Source organism: Tinamus guttatus, unplaced genomic scaffold, assembly GCF_059628265.1.
Source record: "Tinamus guttatus ecotype Peru unplaced genomic scaffold, ASM5962826v1 Tinamus_guttatus_pri_ptg000218l, whole genome shotgun sequence".
Classification (NCBI taxonomy): domain Eukaryota; kingdom Metazoa; phylum Chordata; class Aves; order Tinamiformes; family Tinamidae; genus Tinamus; species Tinamus guttatus.
This window is the reverse complement of record NW_028288752.1, coordinates 2,621,412-2,643,172: the sequence shown is the minus strand read 5'-3', so window position 1 is coordinate 2,643,172 and position 21,761 is coordinate 2,621,412. Positions and strand designations below refer to the sequence as shown.

The following is a 21,761-nucleotide window of genomic DNA, read 5'->3' as shown; positions in this document are numbered from 1 at the left end:
CACAGACCCTTCTGAAAATGCTCCAGCAAACATTCAAATGGAAAATATTCACCTTCAGAAGGGTACGGTAAAGACCAGTTTCTGTGAAATCAGTAAAAGTTTTATCACTGATTTCAGAGCAGCCCATAACTTTCATCCCTTTCCTGACAGATCTCAGGTGACAGGTTACTTGAGGAAAGCAATATGGCATTTCACACTCTCAGGTCGCAGTATTGGAAAGGATACTTGGAAGGTCCAATTTAGAATATGCTAAGTAGCTATATGCTAAATATAATATTTAGCATAAGCTGATAAGGAATTTTATTTGCCTGGATAGTCTGTCCTTGCATATGCCTATGTAAAACAAGTTATAATGAAATGTTAAAAAATAGCTTTAAAAATTTTCCTGCTTTTATTTCAGTAAGAACATTTTCAACATCCTTAGAATCAAATATATAGTAAGACATTGCTGTTTAAAAGTTTAGCTTTAATCTACTGAACACATCTAGAGAGAGAGATACTGTAATGAGAATCTGAGACATTCTACCGAAGTGCCTGTCCCTCTTTGCCACTATCAAAAGAGGTGGCCACTCCTAACCAAAGTGTCTTATTTTAATGGTCTAAGCTAAGTGGGATGGAACTAGTTTTTTTTTTTTTTCTTTTTTTTTTCAGCAAAAATAGATGAGGTTGATGACTTTAGTTTAATTTTCTTTTACAGTAGACTAAAGCATGTTGAATTACCTCATGTCGTATGGACTAAGAGAATGTATATGGACCTTGCCTTGCAAGAAGGCTTAGTTTATGATAACTTGATTGTATATTTGATAACAAGCCAATAAGAATAATTTAACAGTGTGGTATTTGATGATTGAGTGCACTTAAAACTTGTACTGCTTCATTGATCCATGTTTAAACACTGGCACTAAAATGTGGGTGGTAGAAAATTATGTCTATTTCCTTCCACTCTTCAAAAATAAGTTTTAGGTAAAGTCACAGTCCTGATTTGTTAGTGCTAAATTCAATTTAATTCACATTGCATCTACATTTGCAGGATTTGTTTATCTCTGTGCTTATTTGACATAATCAGAGTTTCCCATGGTACAAGCCAGCATCATCACCTCTGAAGTGTGACACTAGTGCTGATGTTGATTATACAGGACTGCATTTAAGTGATATTTAAAATATACCACAGAAAACATTTAGATTAGGTTTACATATGAGAGGCATTAATTTTATTTTTATGATTATTATTTTGGAAATAGATAACTATAATGCTCTTTTGGTGCATGTTTAACGTAGCCCTGCATTACACTTTTACTCCTTGAGTGTTGATAGTTATATCCAAAACAATATACTGGCTTCTGACGTATTTTACAAGAGGGAGAAAACTTTTCCAGGTTATCTCTCTTGACAAACCAGCATGTTTTACAATATCGAGTTATCATCTCATCAAATTCTATTGAAAAAAAAATTAACGGACAGAGAAGAAATTACGCTTGATTTTCTCTGACTTTGTTCTGAGAAGATCTATTTCGAGAACTCAAACAAATAGAGCTGCCTAAGAGTTTGATTGCCATTTTGTGACACCCAGTCTTTCACTCTCATAGCTTGCTGCTATTTGAAAGAAAGTAAACTATATGGTGCATCTGGATCCTTAGGACAGATTGTCATCTTGCTAATCATAAAATGAAAGGGCAATCTAAAAGACTACATATTTTAAATACTGAACTTAATACCATTTGTTAGTTTTTAAGGTCTGTAATTTCCATATACGTTACTGGATTCTAATTATTATCCTGCTTAGTTTTTGTTTCTCCTGAAGATTAAAGTGTTTTTTTTTTTTGATGTGTGCAAAGAATTGGCTACAGAAAACAGTAAATTAATTGGAAGATGTCAAATTAGGAGAACATTTTTGACATAAATGCTGTAGGCTGTTAACAAACACCCTAGCTCATTTGTCTCACCATGAAATTAAAATAAAAATCATAACATTATAATAAAATCTCGACATGGAAATGCCTGTAAGACTCCTTGGAGCCTAAGGTCCTTTTCTTCACTGGGCTTTGGCACAGTGATGTATGCAAACCACGTTCTAAATAACTGCAAAGCGAAATAGGTTCTAGGAAGAACAGATGGATCAAGGCTAATGTGGTGATGTGCACTGGCGACGAGAACAGATTAATACTACGAGGGGAGACCAGAGGAAAACTGGAAAGATGGGGATATTTGAACTAATTCATGAATCATTTTCAACTGATAGTTATGCCCTCGGGCACAGTGAATAATATCAAGGAAGCATATTTAAAATTTTATAAGTTGGTTTTAATGTAGATTAGATTTAAGAGCCATATTTTTGACTGATTTAAAAAACATGTAATCCTGTATTCCCCCCTCCCAAAATGTACCTCTGTGTTTTAAATATCACTGATTAGCATAATTACATACACTGTGACATGAATTGTTGTTTTGAAACCCCAGGATAGATTTGTGGGCTTGACGCAAAGCTTTGGGCAATGGATTTTTTGCAATAAGGATAGTATGCGCTAGGAGACCCATTAGACCACTCATCCCAACTACAGGGATGCAGCTTTGTGGTGCTTGGCATCATGGCTTGGTTGCTAGATCTCATTCATTCAGGTGTCCCTCAAAATCACCCCTGCCTTTATATTCCCCAAACCATCCTCAATATTTTGAGGTTCAGACTTGCCAAAACTGTGCTACAGTGAGTACTTGTAGATATTTACATCTCTGAATGAGATGATTAGGCATCCAGTACAGAAGGAAACATTTCATTGAGACATTTCATGTGACCAAGTTATGACTGTCTTACTGATGCAGATTCACTGTAGGGCAAACTGTTCCATAGAAATAAAAAGGTCTGTTTGCAAATTAAGATAATTTTGGCATGTATAAAGCCATTAAGATCTGAAGTAATGGGGATACTTGAGAAATATGTAAATTCCCAGTATTGTTGAAGATATCCGTGTTTATGGATGGCAAATCACAAATCCATGTCAGGACCTCAGAGGTTCTTCATTTGACAAAGAGTATATTCATTAACCTGATGACAGTTATTCCTCATGGGCAAGGCTAATAAAAGGGAAAAGAAAGTGAGAGGAAAGGAAATGTATAGTTAATTGTTTGGATATTAAATCTCCTTAGAAGTTGTATGGAGAGTGCAATCTGCAATCTATGGAGGAGGAGATAAAACACCTAGCAGTGATAGAAAATTTTGAAAAATATCTAATAGTGAGTATTACTAGTTCAGTTTGCTAGTAAGGTAATAATCTACATGAGTCTCTGTTTGCCAGCACAAAAGATGCCGTATCATGCCCTTGTGTACAATCTCTTTGTTCTAGACAAGGCTCAACATGCAATCAAGGCTCAAAGAGAGAAAAACAAGTATAAAATGGCCCACTTCCTGAAAACTTGATGCTCATTCTGCTTTTTTTTCTTGCAGGTTGCAAATCTGGCCTGTTCAATCTCTAATAATGAAGAAGGTGTGAAGCTAGTCCGTATGGCAGCAACACAGATTGATAGCCTATGCCCACAGGTAAGTAAGGTTCATGCTAAGAAGTTTTCAAGAATACTTATGGCATTAAAAAGCATAAGGTAGTTGACACAGAAAGCCACCCTGTGTGAAGATTATAGCCTTGCTTTTGTCTTTATGTTGTTGACTGCTTTGCACAAACTGTGAAAAATCCATTCAGGTCTTGAGACGTGGGTAATAAACAGGGTGTACAGCTGGGGTTTTTAACACAGCCTTTAATCAATTTGTTCTTTCCCTTGAGAAAATTTTTGCCATTCCTCCTAACAAATGATTCTGAATAATAGGTAATAAATGCTGCACTCACACTGGCGGCCAGACCCCAAAGCAAAGTAGCACAGGACAACATGGATGTCTTCAAAGACCAGTGGGAGAAACAAGTGCGAGTCCTCACTGAAGCTGTTGATGACATTACTTCGGTGGATGATTTCCTCTCTGTCTCAGGTACCACGAACAGAGGAGTCTGGAAAAAAAAATACAATAATAAATTGAAGTAATGGATTGGAACAGGAAAAAAATGCAGTTCCTAAAGCATCCTCAGTGCATTAGCCCATCCTGTTCAAGTGCTGATCTGCAATACTCAGTGAGAGCAACTGAGCCCTACCAATTAGTACCTAGAGGCGAAGATTAGCTTTTTGCCTTCCAGAAAATAGCCTGCTATATGAGCTATTCTTTCTGGAGAGACATTTTGTTTCAAGTCAGATGCAAAGTAGGATTTTGGCCACCTTTTTAAAGTGTATTGTTGTCTTGCAACAGGCTGAGCATGCTTGCAAAAGGAGGAAAGATCAACTTTCCTTACGATCTGGCTTAGTCTTGCTCTGATCAGCTACATCTGAACAGTGGGGCAGTTGTGTTGCCCCATGTCCTGGTGCCCTTGTTCATCTGGGTCAGGCAACCAGGCCCTGACCAGGAATGGGAGGAAGGGCCGTAGACAGATGCCATATATGAGACCTACCCACATGTGCTGTCAGGATGTGACTGGCCATGAATGCTGGAGGTGCGAAGTTTGGGTTGTCTCAGGATAAATGTCTGGTACAGAAAATTAATTTCCTGGTGAAAGTTTTAGAGAGGTGAGGTTGACTGCTCTGAGTAAGGACATCAAGCATGCTAAGGTTAACTCTGAGCTATGCTCACCGGGGAGCCAACCTGCAGGGGATTGTTTTCCCTTAACATTACTGCGTTTTGTTTTAGGTTCCTACCCTTGATTTTTCCTTGACTTCCTAATAAAATGTAGAGATCTTAAGGAAAAAAATTTATTAAAAATCCTTATTTTTATTTGCTGCCTTCTGTTTTGTCTGGTTGCATCCTATTGTTGCTAGTATCAAGGAACTGGCTTACTTTGGTTTAAGCACACTCCTCTGTTGAGCCCTGTGGCTACCAAAAGGAGACTGACCATAATTTTGATGATTTACTTCATATTCAAAATGTATTTCCTATTCACATTTGGAAAGGACTTCTTGCCAGGCCAAATTTGGCCGTGGTATGGTAAAGAAAATGACCATGGTCACTAGACAATGACACTGTAGTGCGTATAGAAGATTAGGTGGCTGGATTCTGAGTGGCCAAAACTGATTTATTTGCCATGATTTCAATGAATCTGCTTAATACTGAACCATTTGAGGAGACCCACTATTGTCCACTGCTATTTCAGACTATGCAGCATTGCATATGGTTATACTTTGTCATGAAAAATTCACACCGTAGTCCAAAAATTAATCTGACTGGTTTGCAAAGAATAATGGATAGATCCCGATAGCACAGGGGAGACGATGCAACCCAAGCCCTTCTAAGGGTGAATATCATACTTTGGATTTTTACTGCTGAATGGCACAGTGTCACTGAATGATATTTGTTTTGCGGTATTTAAGAATGGAGTGAGGACAGTTATCAATTTTTTAATGCATTGACATTTGTCATTTACCCAAATCTGTAAACTTTGCTCTGAGATAGAATGAAAAGCAGCGAATCTTATATGTGTGGGTTTTTTTTTTTTTTCCCCTACTATCCAGAAAACCATATTCTGGAAGATGTGAATAAGTGTGTGATTGCTCTCCAAGAGGGGGATGTTGATACACTGGACAGAACTGCTGGTGCCATCCGGGGCCGTGCAGCCAGAGTTATTCACATCATCAATGCAGAGATGGAAAACTATGAAACAGGAGTTTATACGGAGAAGGTGCTGGAAGCTACCAAACTGCTCTCTGAAACTGGTAAGTTCATTTGAAATATTATTCAATAAAAGCCACTCAGTAACTGGCAGTTAGTTTTCTGCAATTGGTAACTTAGAGGGAAATCCATGCTTAAGACTGAGATATAAACAATTTAATGACTTAATGGCAAATTAGTGAATTAATTAATGAATAAACTGCTGCTTTATTCTCTGCTTAATGCTACTGCTGAATTCATATTAACAAGAGCAGTAGGAAAAGAAATTCAATAATTGAGCATAGTTTACTTCATCAAAGGTTCAGTGCATTTAAGTAAAAAGTGCATAATCTTTTCTTCAGGTTCCTTCTGAGTTTGTTCATTATGATTTATGTCTGTCTCTAGAAAATCATTGCAAATGCTTTTTCAGAGAGCGGATGGGCACATGTCAACATCTGCTCTTCTAAAATATTCCTATAGAAAAGTAAACGTTCCTCTTTGGTTTGTGCGCGTGAATGTACTTCTTGGCAACTGAAATTGTATGTCTAAAGAAAACAAAACAAATTTTCATTGAAAATACATTTGAGTGACTGGAAATAAATTGCCTGGCTGAAAAGGATTCAAAAGTCTGTGAGATTAAATGGGCAGCTAGATTAGGTAAAACCAATGATGTTTTAATCCTCTTTTTGCCTTCATAGACAGAGGGTTGGATTCATCTGAATACAGGTAGCTGGTGACATCTCAGCTGGACTTTTTAGACCTCCTTTATACTCTGTATTATCTTCTGCTATGTGTAGCTGAATTGTTCAGTGCAATCTCTCATTTTAAAGTAGATGCCTACCTTTGGTTAGATGAATCATGCTTTAAATTTCATTGACTTTTGGGGCTAGATCTCCACTCATTGTATGAGTGACTGGCTATAGTGTAGACTCACATAGCATAGACCCCCTGAGAAGTGATGAGCTGATCCTACCTTACCTAGTTTGCTCATCTTGCCTTTATACTCACTGAGATTATTTCAGATATCAAAAGTGCGAACAAGCCTGTTTGCACATACAGAATAAATGTAACATTAAGTCAAAAAAGGCAGACAGATCCCTATGAGGTAGCAAAGCAAAAACTCTCTTAGGATTGGTAGCATCTGTTTTAGGTTTTAGAACAGAAATCAGCAAAGTGAACTAAAATATGTTGCAAAGATTTTATATTGGTTGTTGTATGATTATTGCACCCAGCATAATATCTATTGGTCTTAATAGGAACCCAAAGCTCTCTTTTCCCAAAGTAAATCCTAAAGATTCACAACATCAGGAATTTATTCTTTTTCTGCCCTTCCATTGTGAGGTACTGGAAGGTATAGCTGAATGCAGGTTCTTGCGATTGTGTTTCTGGTCAGAATGTTGCACCTTGAACACACATGATGGTTGGAAATTCACACTGGGGACTCAACACTTGCTGAAATTAACTTTAGCAGCAAAAAGTGGATCAGAAAATGGTTATCATTATTCTCCTCCCCGCCTTTTTTTTTTGTATAATCAGTGAGAGATCCAGGGGATGCATCCTCTAGCATAGCAAAAAAACTGCCTGCACCACTCATGCGAATTCACAGAAAGAAAATAATCTGTTCTGTTTGATATCATCACATTTCGTGATGTGCTCTTCTCTTAAGCACTCTTTTTATTTAAAAAGGAGAGATTTTGAAGAATTCCTCCTGTCAAAAAATTTCTTTACTAAACAAAACAAACCCCACATATTTTCAGACCTTTTATTAGGCTAAAATTTCTATCCTATTATTACATAAACATTTTCCTATTAATTTTTCAAAGGACTAATTGGCAGTGATAAGACACAGTAAACTGAATGAACAGTAAGCACATTAAAATCATACATTCCATATTTAATGCACTCCTTAATACAATTTGAATTATAAATATGTCCTAGAAGCTCTGGACTAAGTGCGTCTTGACAACATCAACTTGTTAATACTGGGATGCAGTGCTTAAAGCAGCGTCCCTGTTCCTCAGTGTCAAAGTTGTTATATTTTTGTCCTTTTAAAAATAGAAGTAAACTAAGGAGTATAAAACTAAAAAAAAAAAGAAAAAAAAAAGGAAAGAAAATGCACATTTTAAATGTTGGAAACTGCTACTTGTACAAGTGAAGTTCTGAAGACATCATGAGTCCAAATTTTCTGCAGTCACTGAAGCTGAAATGATTTATGCCAGGCATGAACGTAGCTCATAATATTACAGCACACTTCTATCAGCAGGTTTTTAGGCCATTTACAAAGGCATTGATTATTACTTCTCTGTGACTGATGATTAAAAGAAAAAAAAGGTTTTGTTTTTTATTCCCTAGAGCCACAGCATGAGCAAAGAGGTGATAATGTTGTCTAGACCACCCTACTCCATTGTATACCCTGTCCATATATATCCCTGCCCTCATTCCCACAGTGGTCTTGGTCTATGTATATCTCTCCATATAGCTACAGATGCTTATAAAAAATATATTTTTATATAGTCATTTTATTATTCACTGTGATGCAGACTAGCTGTGTGGTTAAGTCCCTCATCTCTTCCAAGGAAAAAAAGGTGGTAGTAAGATCTCTCAAAGACTCCCAGAAGCGTTTTCCTTAATATTTCCTATGCACCTTGAGATCCTGAGCAGGTCTTTTGGAGCAGTAAAGAGTGGTGGTGGTGATTAATTTAGAGACAGGTTCCTCCCACAGGCCCCGCCTGTGGAAGCCTCAGGATTTCTGTCGCTCCCAGGGAAGAACAGCAGAGATAAACACCTTATCTTTGCCTTCTTTGTTTCCCTTCATTGCTAATTCAACCTTTGTTCATTTTTTAAATGAAGAGCTTTAGAAAGCTGGAGAAAATTTAGTTAAATAACAATGGATGGGAAATAAGCACAGGCCATTTCTCTTTCAAGTATAATTTATTCTTTTAGCTGTCAGCTCAGGAGAGGGGACTGTTAACATATAAACCTTCCTTCCTGGGATTTCAGAGTGTGGGGCGAGTACTGGGTTTGATCCACAGGTAGTATAGAAATAGGGATTCTCTTCTGGAAATTCCATTTTGGAAAGAAATTCTCTTTTGGAAAGAGAAATACTTTTCTAATCATGGTTTTCTTTCTCTTTTTTTCTTTCCTTTTTTTTTTTTTTTTAAATCTCCTGTTCAATGAAAGTAGTTGTTTTTGAAAAGCTGCATCGATGCAAGTGTTACTTGAATAATGCAATGCACCTTAAAACTTTCTTTAAAAAAAATCAAATAAAATAAATTGGAGCCCACGCTTCTCTTGAAATGTGAGGAGAAAAACATATATTTCAAGCGCTTTTTTTGGTTGCGCTTGACTGACCCACTGCATTTATTACCCAGTATGTCTTGGGGGCTAGCTTATTATCTCCAATAGCAGTGTTAGTTAGTGATGTGGTGGTTAGTGTGCTTTTAATTTTTTTTTTCCCTTAGAAACAAACTCAAAATTTGATTCCTGCTGACATTCTCACAAAAGCTAGATGAAAACTATAAAACCGCAGAGTCTATGAGGCTTGCTGGAAAGAAAGGCAAAATGTATAGATATTAATTGTGTGCTGCAAAACAGCTTCAGGGATTCTTTTTATGTTGTTATTTTGTCCTGCAGGAGATTCCGTGATGATATCCAGGCTTTGAGTAATGTAGGCTTTGCATTAGGAATTCAGAGTTAAATAAATATAACAAAGGAGAAATCAACCAGGTATTAAGAATAGTTGGACTAACTTAGCTATCCTTCAGTGATTTGGCACTAAGGGGATGCTGGGCAGGACTAGTGAGGCATTTTGAGTTCTCAGGGTCTTCCTGGTCACTGGGTAGAGGAAATATTCGCATATTAATCTAATTATCTAATTCGTATTAGAGCCTTGCGAAGGACTTGAGCTGCATATCACTTCTCATGTGATCACAGAAAAGACACAAGAAAGAGAGAGAAGGTCACACAGGTGTCCCAACTACAGGACAACCCTTGAGTTTCCACCTTATTCGATCTGATATACTCAAAGTGCACCAGGTAGAGGCTTGGAAATTGGAGCTCCCTTACTTCTGCTGATTATAAATACGTCATTAATATAATCAGCGCTTGGGGGTAACTCTCTTTTGGTGGGTGGTGAGCAGAGAGGAAGGATCACCTCAAAGGAAAAGGCATGGCTATCCAAAGAAAGAAAAAGAAATGTCTGCAGAAAGCAATCAAGTAGCAGAGAACAAAACTGAATATTATTTTCAAAGATTTCTGAGATTTTGGCAGGGAAAAAAGAAAGGCTGTGACATTCTTAAAAGGTCAGAGGGTTGAATTTAAATTGAGGAAAATGGAGTAGACTTTGCAGGGCTGTGGTGAAAGAGAATGAATGGGAAATGAAGGTGAAAAAAAAAAAAAAAAAGCAGAACTAATGGAACTGACTGGGGAGGGCACTGAAAACTTTCAGATTTCCAGGTTTTTTCTTCCTTCAGTTTTCATTTTGTGGTTTCTGGAAACCATCCTGGAACAGACCCTATCTTAGTATTTAGGATTCTCAGTCTCTGAAGGACATTTGAAATTTGAAACCATCTACTCTCTGATTCAGATGCCTTCAGCATGTCTTAGAAATATCCTAATAACTTGCTTAACTAACTGTTACCAAGTCGGTAAGTGTAGGTCACTCTTCTGTCTTGTGTTCCGGCTCAAATTTTGTGTTCTCTCTTGTCAGAATGTAGGTTCACAAAGGTTCACAATCAGCACCAGCAGCAATTCACCAACGTGTCTATGAGAGGTATATCAATGTGAGTAGGGTTATTTTAAAGGTTATTGCTAGGAAAGAACAGCTCAAATATGTTCTTAAAGCTAATATTAGTATGGGGTAAAGTGGGATGTTTCAGTAAAAATATAAAAAGAGACAAAATGTAGACAAAAACAAGATGAATATAAGCCAAAAAAAAAAGATACTACATTTGAGGAAGAGATCAAAATATTTTTGAATTGAGACTATTCAAAAATGAATGCTATTTAATACATGTTTTATATGGGTTCCAGGTAGTTAAAGTACAACCTACAGATAGCATCATCCTTAGAACAAGAAAGCATTTATTCAGGAGTTTGATGAGATTATGGACTATTCTGCAAAGCACTTCAGCATTTTCTTTAAGGTTTTGCTAAAGTGAAACCCAAAGATAAAGATATCACCAACAAAACATTTAACACATTATTAAAAATGATACTTTTACAAAAGAATCAGAGAATACCTAACATTGCATTCAGATTTCAAGGAAGTGCTTGGTCTGATCTAAAGAATTTTTAACCAGAGGCCACTTTCAATACCCAGAGGAATAGAGTGAGAAACTATGAAAAAAAATCATAAAGCAATTAAATCAGACACATAAGAGATTATTAAATCACCATGGTGTCTGAAAGTTTAAGTAATATTTCTTTTTCTCTCCATTTTTTAAAGAGTTTTAAAATAGAATGTAATTCTAAAGGAGAATATAATGTAATGATGTCAATTTTCAAAAGCTTTTGATAAAGTCCTTCTCACACGGCTGTTTGGGAAATGGGTAACCATGGAGTGAATGTTAAGGCCTTTAATGGATTAAGAACTGATTCCAGGACAAGAGCAAAGAATAAATGACCATTTCTCAGCACACAGAAAGGTAAATCCTGAGATGCTCTGGGGGTCAGTGCTGTGGTTGGTATTGGGTAATGTATTAATTAACAGGTGAACAGACGGAATTTGCCAGAAGGAATTGTTGTTTAATTTGGCTGGGTAGAGCTTTCTTATCAGCAAGGCAACAACACAATGTACTTTTGTTTAATTTCTCTAGGTAAGGGGAACAATTTAAACTACATATATCTCCACTGACAGGCTCTACATTAATTCAACATCTCAGAAAAAAATATGAGGCATCACTATGGACAGCTGGCCGCAGGTATCTTTCCAGTGCATAACAGCAAGCAAAGTAGTGCAGAAGATATTAGCCGGTCTAGTAAGGAGGATAGTCACTGAATGTCCTTAACAGTTCTTTCGGCTCGGATCACAACAAAAGTATCTTCCAGAACTGAAAGAAAATCAAGATAAAGATAACAAAATGATTAAAAACATGTGAGTGTTTGGAAACAAATTATATCCAGGAGAGTTTAAAAAGACTAGGAGTACCTAGGAAAAAGGAAAAGACATGACAGACTTGTAAGGTAAGGAAGGATAGAATAGTATTAAAGAAGTGTGTATTTTCATAAATTTTTATTATTTAGTTACTGTTCAATTCTTTTCTCAAAATGTATCTCCCCCAAGAGATATTTTGCAAGATGGACAAATGGAAAGATGATTGTTGAGGGAGAAAAAAAAATTGTCCCACATTAGAAAATATAGGCGGAAAAATGTGACAAAGGCTGACTAGCTCCAACAGAATGTTTTGCGAATGTGTGAATTGTACAATAATCTTTTAAAACAAAAACACTGGCTTTCCGTGCATCCCCTTGCCTACACACACCTACATGCAGATATACACAAACTTAGAATTAAAGCCAGAAATGACATATTGTTCAGTCTTGTATTACATAAACCAACACCATACAACTATATTCTTGAGAGATTCTTTTGAAGAGCTGCAGCTAGCTCTTATTTACAGTATTAACTTAAAGGGAGTTCCGTTTAGTGTTAATAATATTGCTTGGGTGCTCACTTGATATATTTTTTATTGGCACAATTAATCATGAGAATGAGTGAGACAACTGAAATGGGTGAGACACATATGTTCCAGCAGCCATCACTTGTAATTCCTACTTATATGCTTTACACGGTGCTCCAGCATTACCCAATTGCCTATTGCAGACCTCACTTACCTGGTTCCGCAGATATGTCCTCTTTCTATGAATCACAAACCTGGACAGAGTTTGAAGATTTATTTCTTCTTTTATACGTGCCCACATCTTGCAATGTCAGGTAGCATAACTCCAACCAAACCACCGTATCTATCCAGACATCCCACTAAATCCTCTAGAGCGTAACACACTCATGCTGCACATGAGGAGCAAGTCCAACATTTCTCTCAACACAGTGTTGGGTTACTGGGTCTACCCGATGTGGTTGTGTATATCTGCAAGCAACAACAACAAAAAAAAATATGGGCCATAGGGCTAGCACTTGTGCCATGATTCAAGGCACCCTCAGAACATTTGTTTTACTCCACGTGGCTAAACTGGTGATGCAGGGTGTCAGCAGTGAGGACAGTTGTTTCCTGAAAGTTTGTGTTTACCACAAAATGCTGTATAGTTGGCATATTCATCATTTTTTTATGTCTGTCCGTTAATTGTTTCATCAGGGGAAAGATGAATTAGTGATTAGCAAGAAGAAAAGAGATGAACACCAGTGATGTTCTTTCCTCTTCTCTCCCATGACACTTAAACCAGCATGTTACATACTTTGCCCTAGTTTTGCTGCTCCTCTTCTGAGTGACCAGTTTGAGACATGTAGGATTTGCTGTCTAGAGCTGATGAGGAGTCACACTTATACTAACTGCAACAGAAATCATTGACCACTTCTCAGAGGACATGATGGTAAATTCTGAAAAACCAATCCAGTGATATATAGCAAGGACATGATTGATTGGTGCACTTCTTCATTCATGACAATAAAATATTGCTTTTTGTATGTGAATGCATGCTATGTCTCCACACAACATATTTTACAGAGATACATGGCTAGAGGCATTCTTGAGTCCAAACTAGAAAACATTTCAATCAAATCTGCCTATCTGAATATGAGTTGGTCAAATAATGTCTGCAATACAGTAAAGACACATTTAAGTATAATGTAAAAAGTTTTTTTCTTTTTAAGTTAGCAATATAATAATCAGGATTGAAAATATTATAACTTAAAATATTTTGTGAGGCTTATGTTTAATAAACCTTTTATGAAATATTTAGAGTCTTCTGATAAGGAATTTACAGTTCTCATAGAAGCAGACTTTGACAAACACTTCAAGCTAAATAAGGTGTCATGTTCAATTCCTTATTCATCGCTCAAACTAAATTGAGAAACTATGCACTCTTCTACAGAGTAGGTTACACATCCCATAGAAATTATTTTTGAAATAGCTGTTCAAAATACTTAATTATCCTAGTAGAGTCTGCTCCTTCTTCAGGTAAGTAAAATAATGTGTGAAAAGATAAGAAAAAGAAGAATTTGCATCTTGACTTTTGCATTTTCTAAGTGATTGCTTTGTGACTTTGCTGTAATAAAAGCTCTTAAATCTGAATAATGGCTAGGAGATTTTCTTAAAAGAGCATTTATATATATATATAGTAGGTCATTCATGGATTTTTGCTTTATTGGTCTCTTCTGATGACTTTTCCTTTATGCTACTCTGATTATCCTGAATAATTCTCTTTGTGTGACATATGCTACTGTGATGCTCAGTAGAAGCAAGAATTCTTGATGTAAGATTTCAAAGGACTCTTCCTTTCAATTCCAGCAGTGTCATTGTCCAAAGCTTTAGTCTGACATGTGATTCTTGCATAACTTTATCCAAATCATTTAGACCAGATTTTCACAGCCACTTGAGGGTTACTTCTACATGGTGATTGGCATCTAGAGTTAAGTGTCTTGTCTCTATGAATTGTGACTTAGGGAAAATTAGGTAGTTAAGAAGGGTATCTACAAATTCTTAAATGAGTGAGAACTATCTGGAGCTAGCAAGTGATGATGAATATAGAAGGTGTCTGAGAAGACTCGTTTTCCTGGAGGCCAAGTATCTGATTTCTCTGAGTGAAGGCTTCAATGAAGAGCCTCTGGACCTTGAAAAGGATGATTCCTTTGGAAGTGCCTAATCTAATGCATGTAGTTAGAGATGTTAATGGGACACATTCTTCAATCTAAGTATATGTATAACTTTTTTCAAGACCACAACACAAACTAAGAAAACAATAGTTGATTTTTCCCCAAAAGCACCGATCTATATCTGATCCTGAAATTGGTAGCCAATTTCCAAAAACATTATTGTGTTAAATGACAGCATGCTTAGAAAAAAACAGTAATAGGAATTTATTAGTCTAAGATTTTTTTTGATACTTGTCTAATCAAAACAAGCACTGATGTAAAAATGCAATTGGCAAGCAAGTGATTCATAACACAATTTAATAGCTATTTCCATTTTGAAAAGGCAGATGATCTTTACCTGGAATAATGTAAATTAAGGACTGAACTATATCCAGGTCTGCAAATTTGAAATGGTTGAAAGAAGCTTTTCCTACCCAGTGGGTCAGACACCAAGATAGTAAATATTCCTATATATACTGAGATACTTAAAAGTGGACAGAGTCCTACAACTGAGGCCTTGCCAGCACAGATTCCAGTCATTGTATATCTTCTCAAGCCTTTTCTGTATATTGTAATAATCCCAGATTGACATTTGCCACTTTTTACGACAGTATCACATTGCAAGAATCCACTTGACATATCTTCCTGGTTTGACAGTGCACCACTAATAATTATTCTTTGAGATGCTTCTTCTTGTGAATTCTACATCCACCTTACAGTAATTTAATTCGTATTTCTCTTGTTTATCTCTCAGAATGTCATGTGCATCCACATCAAAAATCTTTGCAAAATCAAGCAGTATCACATCTCTTGCTTCCTCCTGTCCAATGACTGGCTATCCTGTCAAGCAAAATGTTTCAATACTTTGTGGTGACCTGTTCAAGACAAATTCATGCTGTCTGTCTAATATCTGTTTGATATTTACAGAATAATTAAACCTTAATTGTTTTACATTGTCTTTCATTTTCTTTCTGGGTCCTGAAATTAGTCTGAATATCCTCTGATCCTTCCTTCCTTCTCCACATTTAAAAACCAGACACATGCATTTTCCTACTTTTTCTGGAGCCCTGGAATGTTCACTGTTATTCTTGAGTTCTCAAAGATGCTTCAGAAATTTCTTTGATTATTTTCTTAATCACTGCAGGGTAAATTTTACTATGCTCTGTTAACTTGAAGATATATTTAATAGACAAATTTATGTACGTGAATGTTCCCTAAACAGCCCTTTCCTGATTCAGGACTGTTGCAATACATACTAATTATGTAAAATATCTGATCACGTCAGGAAATACAAGACAGAAATGTAGGAATGCCAAATGTTAGGGTTCTTTGTCTCCTTCCCTACTGCCATCTGTTTTTTTTATCTTTAGCTATCCTTATTTTGTCCCTATGCCTCTGAATAATTAAGTTTTATTCTTAATACTTACTCACTTTCATTTATGTTAATGGTTGCTTTTTGATTTTCAGGTCAAAGAGCTCCTTATTGGTCTCCTGTTATGAAGGGCTCCGTTAGTCAAAATAACTTGATGTGTGCACTCATTAACACTGTTCACAGAATTTCTCTAAAATCTATTAAAATCCTTTTCTCTTTAAAATCTCCTCTAAATTACCTTTCCTCAACCTGTGCTAAAGTCTTACTGCACTTATTGAACAATATGTGTATCAGAGATACCACTCTGTTCTTTCTTGAATGCATGAACACAGCTATATATAGACAGAATAAAAAAAAATGTAAAGTTTGAATTGATTTAATCACTTAAAAGGGTTCCTGTTCAGGAAGCAGTATCCAGTGACTAATACCTACATGCCTCAAACAGTAAAGTCAAGTTAGTAGCTGCTGTCAGGTCTTCTTCAGAGAGTGAACTAATCTTGAATCATAGTTTCTGTGGCTTTATTTTAAGTCAGATATTATTGTAAAATGAGATGCATAAAATGGGCAATATGACTGAATTTTGCTTTTGTCATTTGGTATAAATAAAAGCACATACTGTTGTCTTGCTAAATTGTAAAAGTTTTAAATGCACTTTGCTGATATCTCAGATAGCTGGCAGTCATTTAAGATTAATAAATCACCCTTCTCAAAGGAAGTTTCACATTCTCTGTCACGCAATTAGAGGAGGGAAGATGAGGATAGCTGTTTTGATCTTTCCTGCATCTCAAAATTATAGCAAAACTATGTTCCAGGCTTCCTGGAAAGTATTCGTGCCCAAAGGGAAGGGAGAAATGTTCACAAAGGGAGGCATCTAATCCCACCACTGCCTTTCATTTTGTTCCATCTAGTCATGCCGCGCTTTGCAGAGCAAGTGGAGGTTGCCATCGAAGCCTTGAGCGCCAACGTCCCACAGCCATTTGAAGAGAACGAATTCATAGATGCCTCCCGCTTGGTTTACGATGGAGTTCGCGACATCAGGAAAGCTGTTCTGATGATAAGGGTATGTAAGGCACCTGGGGAATAAGAGCTGGGGCTTCACGTACAAAGCTGCTTGGGATCAGGCTTGCTTCAGAGTAAGCTAGAAGAGCTTGACTTGGAACCAAGTGTAAAACCAAAGTATGCATAGCAGAAGAGGTTTTGCAAGTAGAGGGAGTACTATTTTGTCACTTGTAAGTGAAGCTGAAACATATTTTAAGAAGCATTAACAGAAGCTCCATAGACAACTCTTTCCACCTTAATCGTCATCTGTCACACCTGATTTTTCTGTCCCAAGGCCTCTCAGCTCAGAGACTGGCATGTTGTTAATTTAGATAGTCTGGCTTTCCCTATAAAATAAATCCAGGATACGCACCAAATTATGTTGTTAATTAGCTAGGAGAAGATTTGATTCCAACTGCCTGTAGAAACAATCTTCATTCTGGTAAAGCTGTTTCCACTTTTTTTTTTCTTCTTCCTCTTAATGTATGTATGCTGCCTGATATATAAGTCTGGTTAAAACCTAAATGCATAAATACATTATCGTGCTGCTTTGCTGAGAGTCTGATAGGATGATTTTGTATGTTTACTGGGGAAAGAACGTGTCATCTCAGCATTGAATAAGAAGCTGATTCAGGCTTTTTTTTTTTTTTAAGCTAAACAGCATAATAATTGTGAGTCGATCTTGATTTTCAGCATACTCCATAGCCAAAGATTAGAGAGAGAGAAAAAAAAATAGCAAAGAAAACTGGTTTGGACATCCCTTCAGGAAGTTTAACTTATCCAAAACCAAAATTCCAAACCAAAATTGAAATTGTCCTGCAAAAGCTGCCTACAAACATAGCTATGGGGTAAATCACTGAAGGAAAACTGCCCCATATTAAACAACTAACCATGTTAAAACAGCAGCTCATCCCTTGGAGCAAAGAGATAGCACACACTTGTGCTTGTGAGTATGGTATGGTACTGACGAAGGACTTCAGGCAGTTGGAACGCTCCAAAAGAGCTTCATTTCAATCATCTGTCACTGTGGGTTAGCATTTACCCAGAAAGCTTTTGAGACACTTAATTTTATATCTGCAGAACATAAATTCCCTTCCGGTGTCCAATGCTAATCCCAGGTAGCCTAAATTATAACATGACTCATTGTGGGAGTACAATCTTCCTTTTTTGTCTGGCTAGGCAATAATATTGGGGTAGATGCGATATTGGGGGAGGTTCAATATTGGAGTAGATACAGCTCTTCCAGATTAGAAAGGAAAGAACAGATCTGCCTCATAAGGATCTTCATTTTTCCCTTGTCTACTTAGTTCCACAGTTTATAACTGTGGAGCTTTTTTTCCCAGCAATTTAAAACAAACTTTTCTGAGGGCAAGAGTTCCTGCTGCACTTCAGATCCCTATGTGAGTGCTGGCGTATCTATGTGTCCTGCACATGTGGCGAATGTGACTCAGAGAGGAATAGACTTTCCTCTGCATATATTAGATACATTTTAGTCTTTTGTAGTCACAAAAGTCCTTGTAGCCTTGGTCATGAACTATATTTTGGCCTGAGCTGTAATTTGCTATGGAGCTCGTTTTTACTGTCCTCTACGCAGAGCTCTGGCTTCCAGCACCCCCTTGGACATCAGAGCTGTCCCAGAGAAGTTACTGTAAGATTCACCATAGTGAATGAGATTTTTCTGCTATGCCTACAGCACAGTTTTAAATTCTGGAGGTGCATTCCCCTTATTTCATTATTGTCTTATTGCTATAGTTAACCACTAGCTTGGAAAGCTGATCAGCATGCAGGCTTCACAGGCTTCTCCAAGCATCCCAGGTTATTTGTGCAATTGTATCACTGCTACTTTGAGCTCCTTATGCAATATGAGCTAATGAGTTCTGCTTAGGCAGATGAGAAAGATGTATTTTTGCACTCAGACAATTAACTCATGCATGGAGCTAAATTTAGTGTTCCTTGCTCAGGCAAAGTACCAAAGCATATGAGCAGACTGTGGTCGTTAGCCTCATGAGTTAATTGGGGAAATTCTTATCTATCAATTTACATAGATTGGTATTTGCTGAATCAGAACTCTATTTTATACACCATTGGAAAATAATATGAGTTTCAGTTTGGCACACTCCTTTTAGCATACCCATTGGACATCTCTAGGGCAACAGAGCCCGACTTCTGCAAAAACTTCTGGGTAATAGTATTTTCACAGAGGTTCAAGAAGTGTAGGGCAGAATGGTCTATGCTCCCCTAATCATCTACCCATCAATCTTGTGTTGAGATTGCCAGAAAAATTATTGGTTGAGGAAGGAGGATTTTCTTGTCTTGTCTTTCTGCCTCCTAACTATCCAGGTGGCATGTTCCAAGCAGGCACACAATAGTGAGATACAGGCAGAAAAAATTATTTTGCACCAAAATGGAATGTAAAATTACAGGGTGAGGATTAAGCTACAAAAGACAGGTGTTAGATTATTTTTGTCTGGTAGTTCATTAATTCTCACATGCACTTTTTTTTTTCCCCTTCAGGCTGTAAAAGTTCTCGCAAAAGTATAAAAAAGCTTGCAAACTTCTCAGTGCATCTGACATAAACAATTATTGTCAGACAGTAATTGTTCATGTGCACGCCACAAAAAATTGAATTTGCCCGAGATGCTTTTCTCATTCTGTGAGGAAATAAACCCACATTTTAAATTAATTTTCAGTGGTATTATTACTTTTAGCAAGCTGAAGAAAGGCATCAGGAGAAAGGGGGAAATCCCTGTTCTTTTCTCTTGGGAAGGGGACATATAAACGTCGCTCTGGAAGAGAAAGGAGGTTCATTTTTGCCTTGGGGACTATTGATGTAATCTATACAGAAGGAAAAAAAAAGCAAAAAACAAAAAACAACCTCTTTCACATCTTAAGATGTAGTATAAAATTAGGAGTACAATTACAGGACCTAAAAATAAGATAGAAAATAATAACTCAGTTCCCTCATCTTTTCTGTTACTGTGTGGGAATCAAATAATCAAATTACTTTATTTTTCCTCAAAGCTGCTTATAAAATTTCCTTGATTATTAGACTAAAACTTGCTCTATGGCTGGGAAGAGTCGCGGTTGCCTCTTTGCTACTGACAACCTTACTGGTAGTTACATCTAGGTTAGTGTGGCCACCATATTTCTTGAGATCAAGTATGCCTTTCTGCAGGAAAACTCCAAGTGTTTTCATATGTCATGATTTAGTTCATGTTGGGGAGTAGTCCTTGGCATATGAACATGGCTTTTGTGCATGAAATTGCAAGACATGTTAAATGCACTCCAGTTGCTAAGGGACATTCAGGCCATGCAGACTAGAACTAGGCTGAAGTTGATGTAAAAGCCTCTGCAGTGAGGACAGCATAAATTCTGGGTCCTCTTTACCGGCTGTTTTGATGTATGAATCCTCTCCTGCTCTTTCAAACTGCCGGTTAATGTAGCCTTAACCATGATCCCCTTGGGAATAAATCAATGCCGTGAAATCCAAGGTGTGCTCCATCCTGGATCTCCTGGAAAGTGAGGCTCGGGGCAGAATCCAATCATCTTTTTAAATAGCCTGTCTCCTAAGTGTACTAAAGCAGGGTCTGTTATCTACATTGACTGCCTGTTGCTTTTCAGGTTGAATTTAGAGGGTTAGTTTTTACTATAAATCATTAAATAGCTGGAGACCTGCTGCTTGAGAGACTCGCTGCCTTTGCCAGGCAGAGTGTGTTTGCAGCACCTGAGTCACTCAGGCTGCAACTGCCTTTGTGCAGAAACAACAGCCTGGAATAGTCCAGAGTTGAATATAAAAGCCTATTATAAAACCTTTCTTCTCCTTACCTTTTAGAGGTAGGGAGCACTTTACTGGTGAAGAATAGGGGCATAGCTATTCACTCTTCCTTTTTTTTTTCATCTTGGGAGGTTATGGACTTCGTGTTTGCGGTGCTGAATTTATTATAATTGCATGTTACAATGTTTAAATGCATAGAGCACCAGAGCCTAGTGGGTCTTTTATCTTTATCAAGTATATTTGAATCAAGTATATTTGAAGTGAAATATGAAACAAAAAGCATTTACAAATCTGCACATCTGTGCCATTTTACATCTTATGTCTGCATAATTCCCATATTTATACTGGAGGTACAAAGGATAGAACAAAATTAAATTGATTGAAGATATGTTGTTTACAGTGAACTCTGTGGCCTACCAGAGATGTAACAAAGCCAATCGCAGGAAGCTGAAACTCACCAAATTCACCTTAGAAAAAAAGCATGCATCTTAAAAGTGAAAGCATATACTTTATAATATGGATATGGATTATATGACTGATTTATCTGCTATTGTGAAAGATTCTCCTTCACTGGGAGAATTCAGTAGAACTGGATAAAGGAGTAGTAGAGTAGAGTAGTAGTAGAGATGCTGTATTTGTAGTAGAGATGCTGTATTTGGAAGAAAATTAGCACTGGGAAGGCCTATGTCCTGTGTTTGCAGCAAATCACACTAAAAGCTATCTTTCATTGCTCACAGTTTACACCGCTGGGACCTGAAGCTTTTAAGGTCACCCCTGGCTGATCTCTTCAGGTTAGGCTGTTACTGTGCTGCAGCTCTGACCATGATCCTCTGGACTGGACTGCATACTCAGTAGTCTCATATATATAAAAATGTGGAGCGGAAGAAATTAAACAAGTAGATTTGGGCTAGGGCACTGTCTTTATAATGACCATCCATTGGGTTGAATGGGGCTTTGGATGATGGGGAGGAGCCAGGTGTTTTATGAAGAGGGTGGAGAAACTCTCCATCCTGTTCCTATTCTTTGGAGCTAAGGGTGGGCAGATGAAGAGCTGGGACCTATGGCTGGGAATATGTGGCTGTTTTGCCACAGAGTT

The 21,761-nt window shown here is 37.2% G+C and overlaps 1 protein-coding gene across 3 annotated transcripts in view; it reads left to right on the top strand.

Moving 5' to 3' along the window:
• CTNNA2 (catenin alpha 2) overlaps positions 1-21,761 on the top strand; it is a 395,828-nt gene that overhangs the window by 335,902 nt on the left and 38,165 nt on the right. For all 3 annotated transcript variants that reach the window (XM_088524973.1, XM_088524972.1, XM_088524970.1), the window contains 4 exons: positions 3,440-3,532; positions 3,814-3,970; positions 5,536-5,736; positions 16,761-16,912. In XM_088524973.1, coding sequence (XP_088381099.1) covers positions 3,440-3,532; positions 3,814-3,970; positions 5,536-5,736; positions 16,761-16,912 — 603 coding nt within the window. The remainder of the gene's footprint in view (positions 1-3,439; positions 3,533-3,813; positions 3,971-5,535; positions 5,737-16,760; positions 16,913-21,761) is intronic.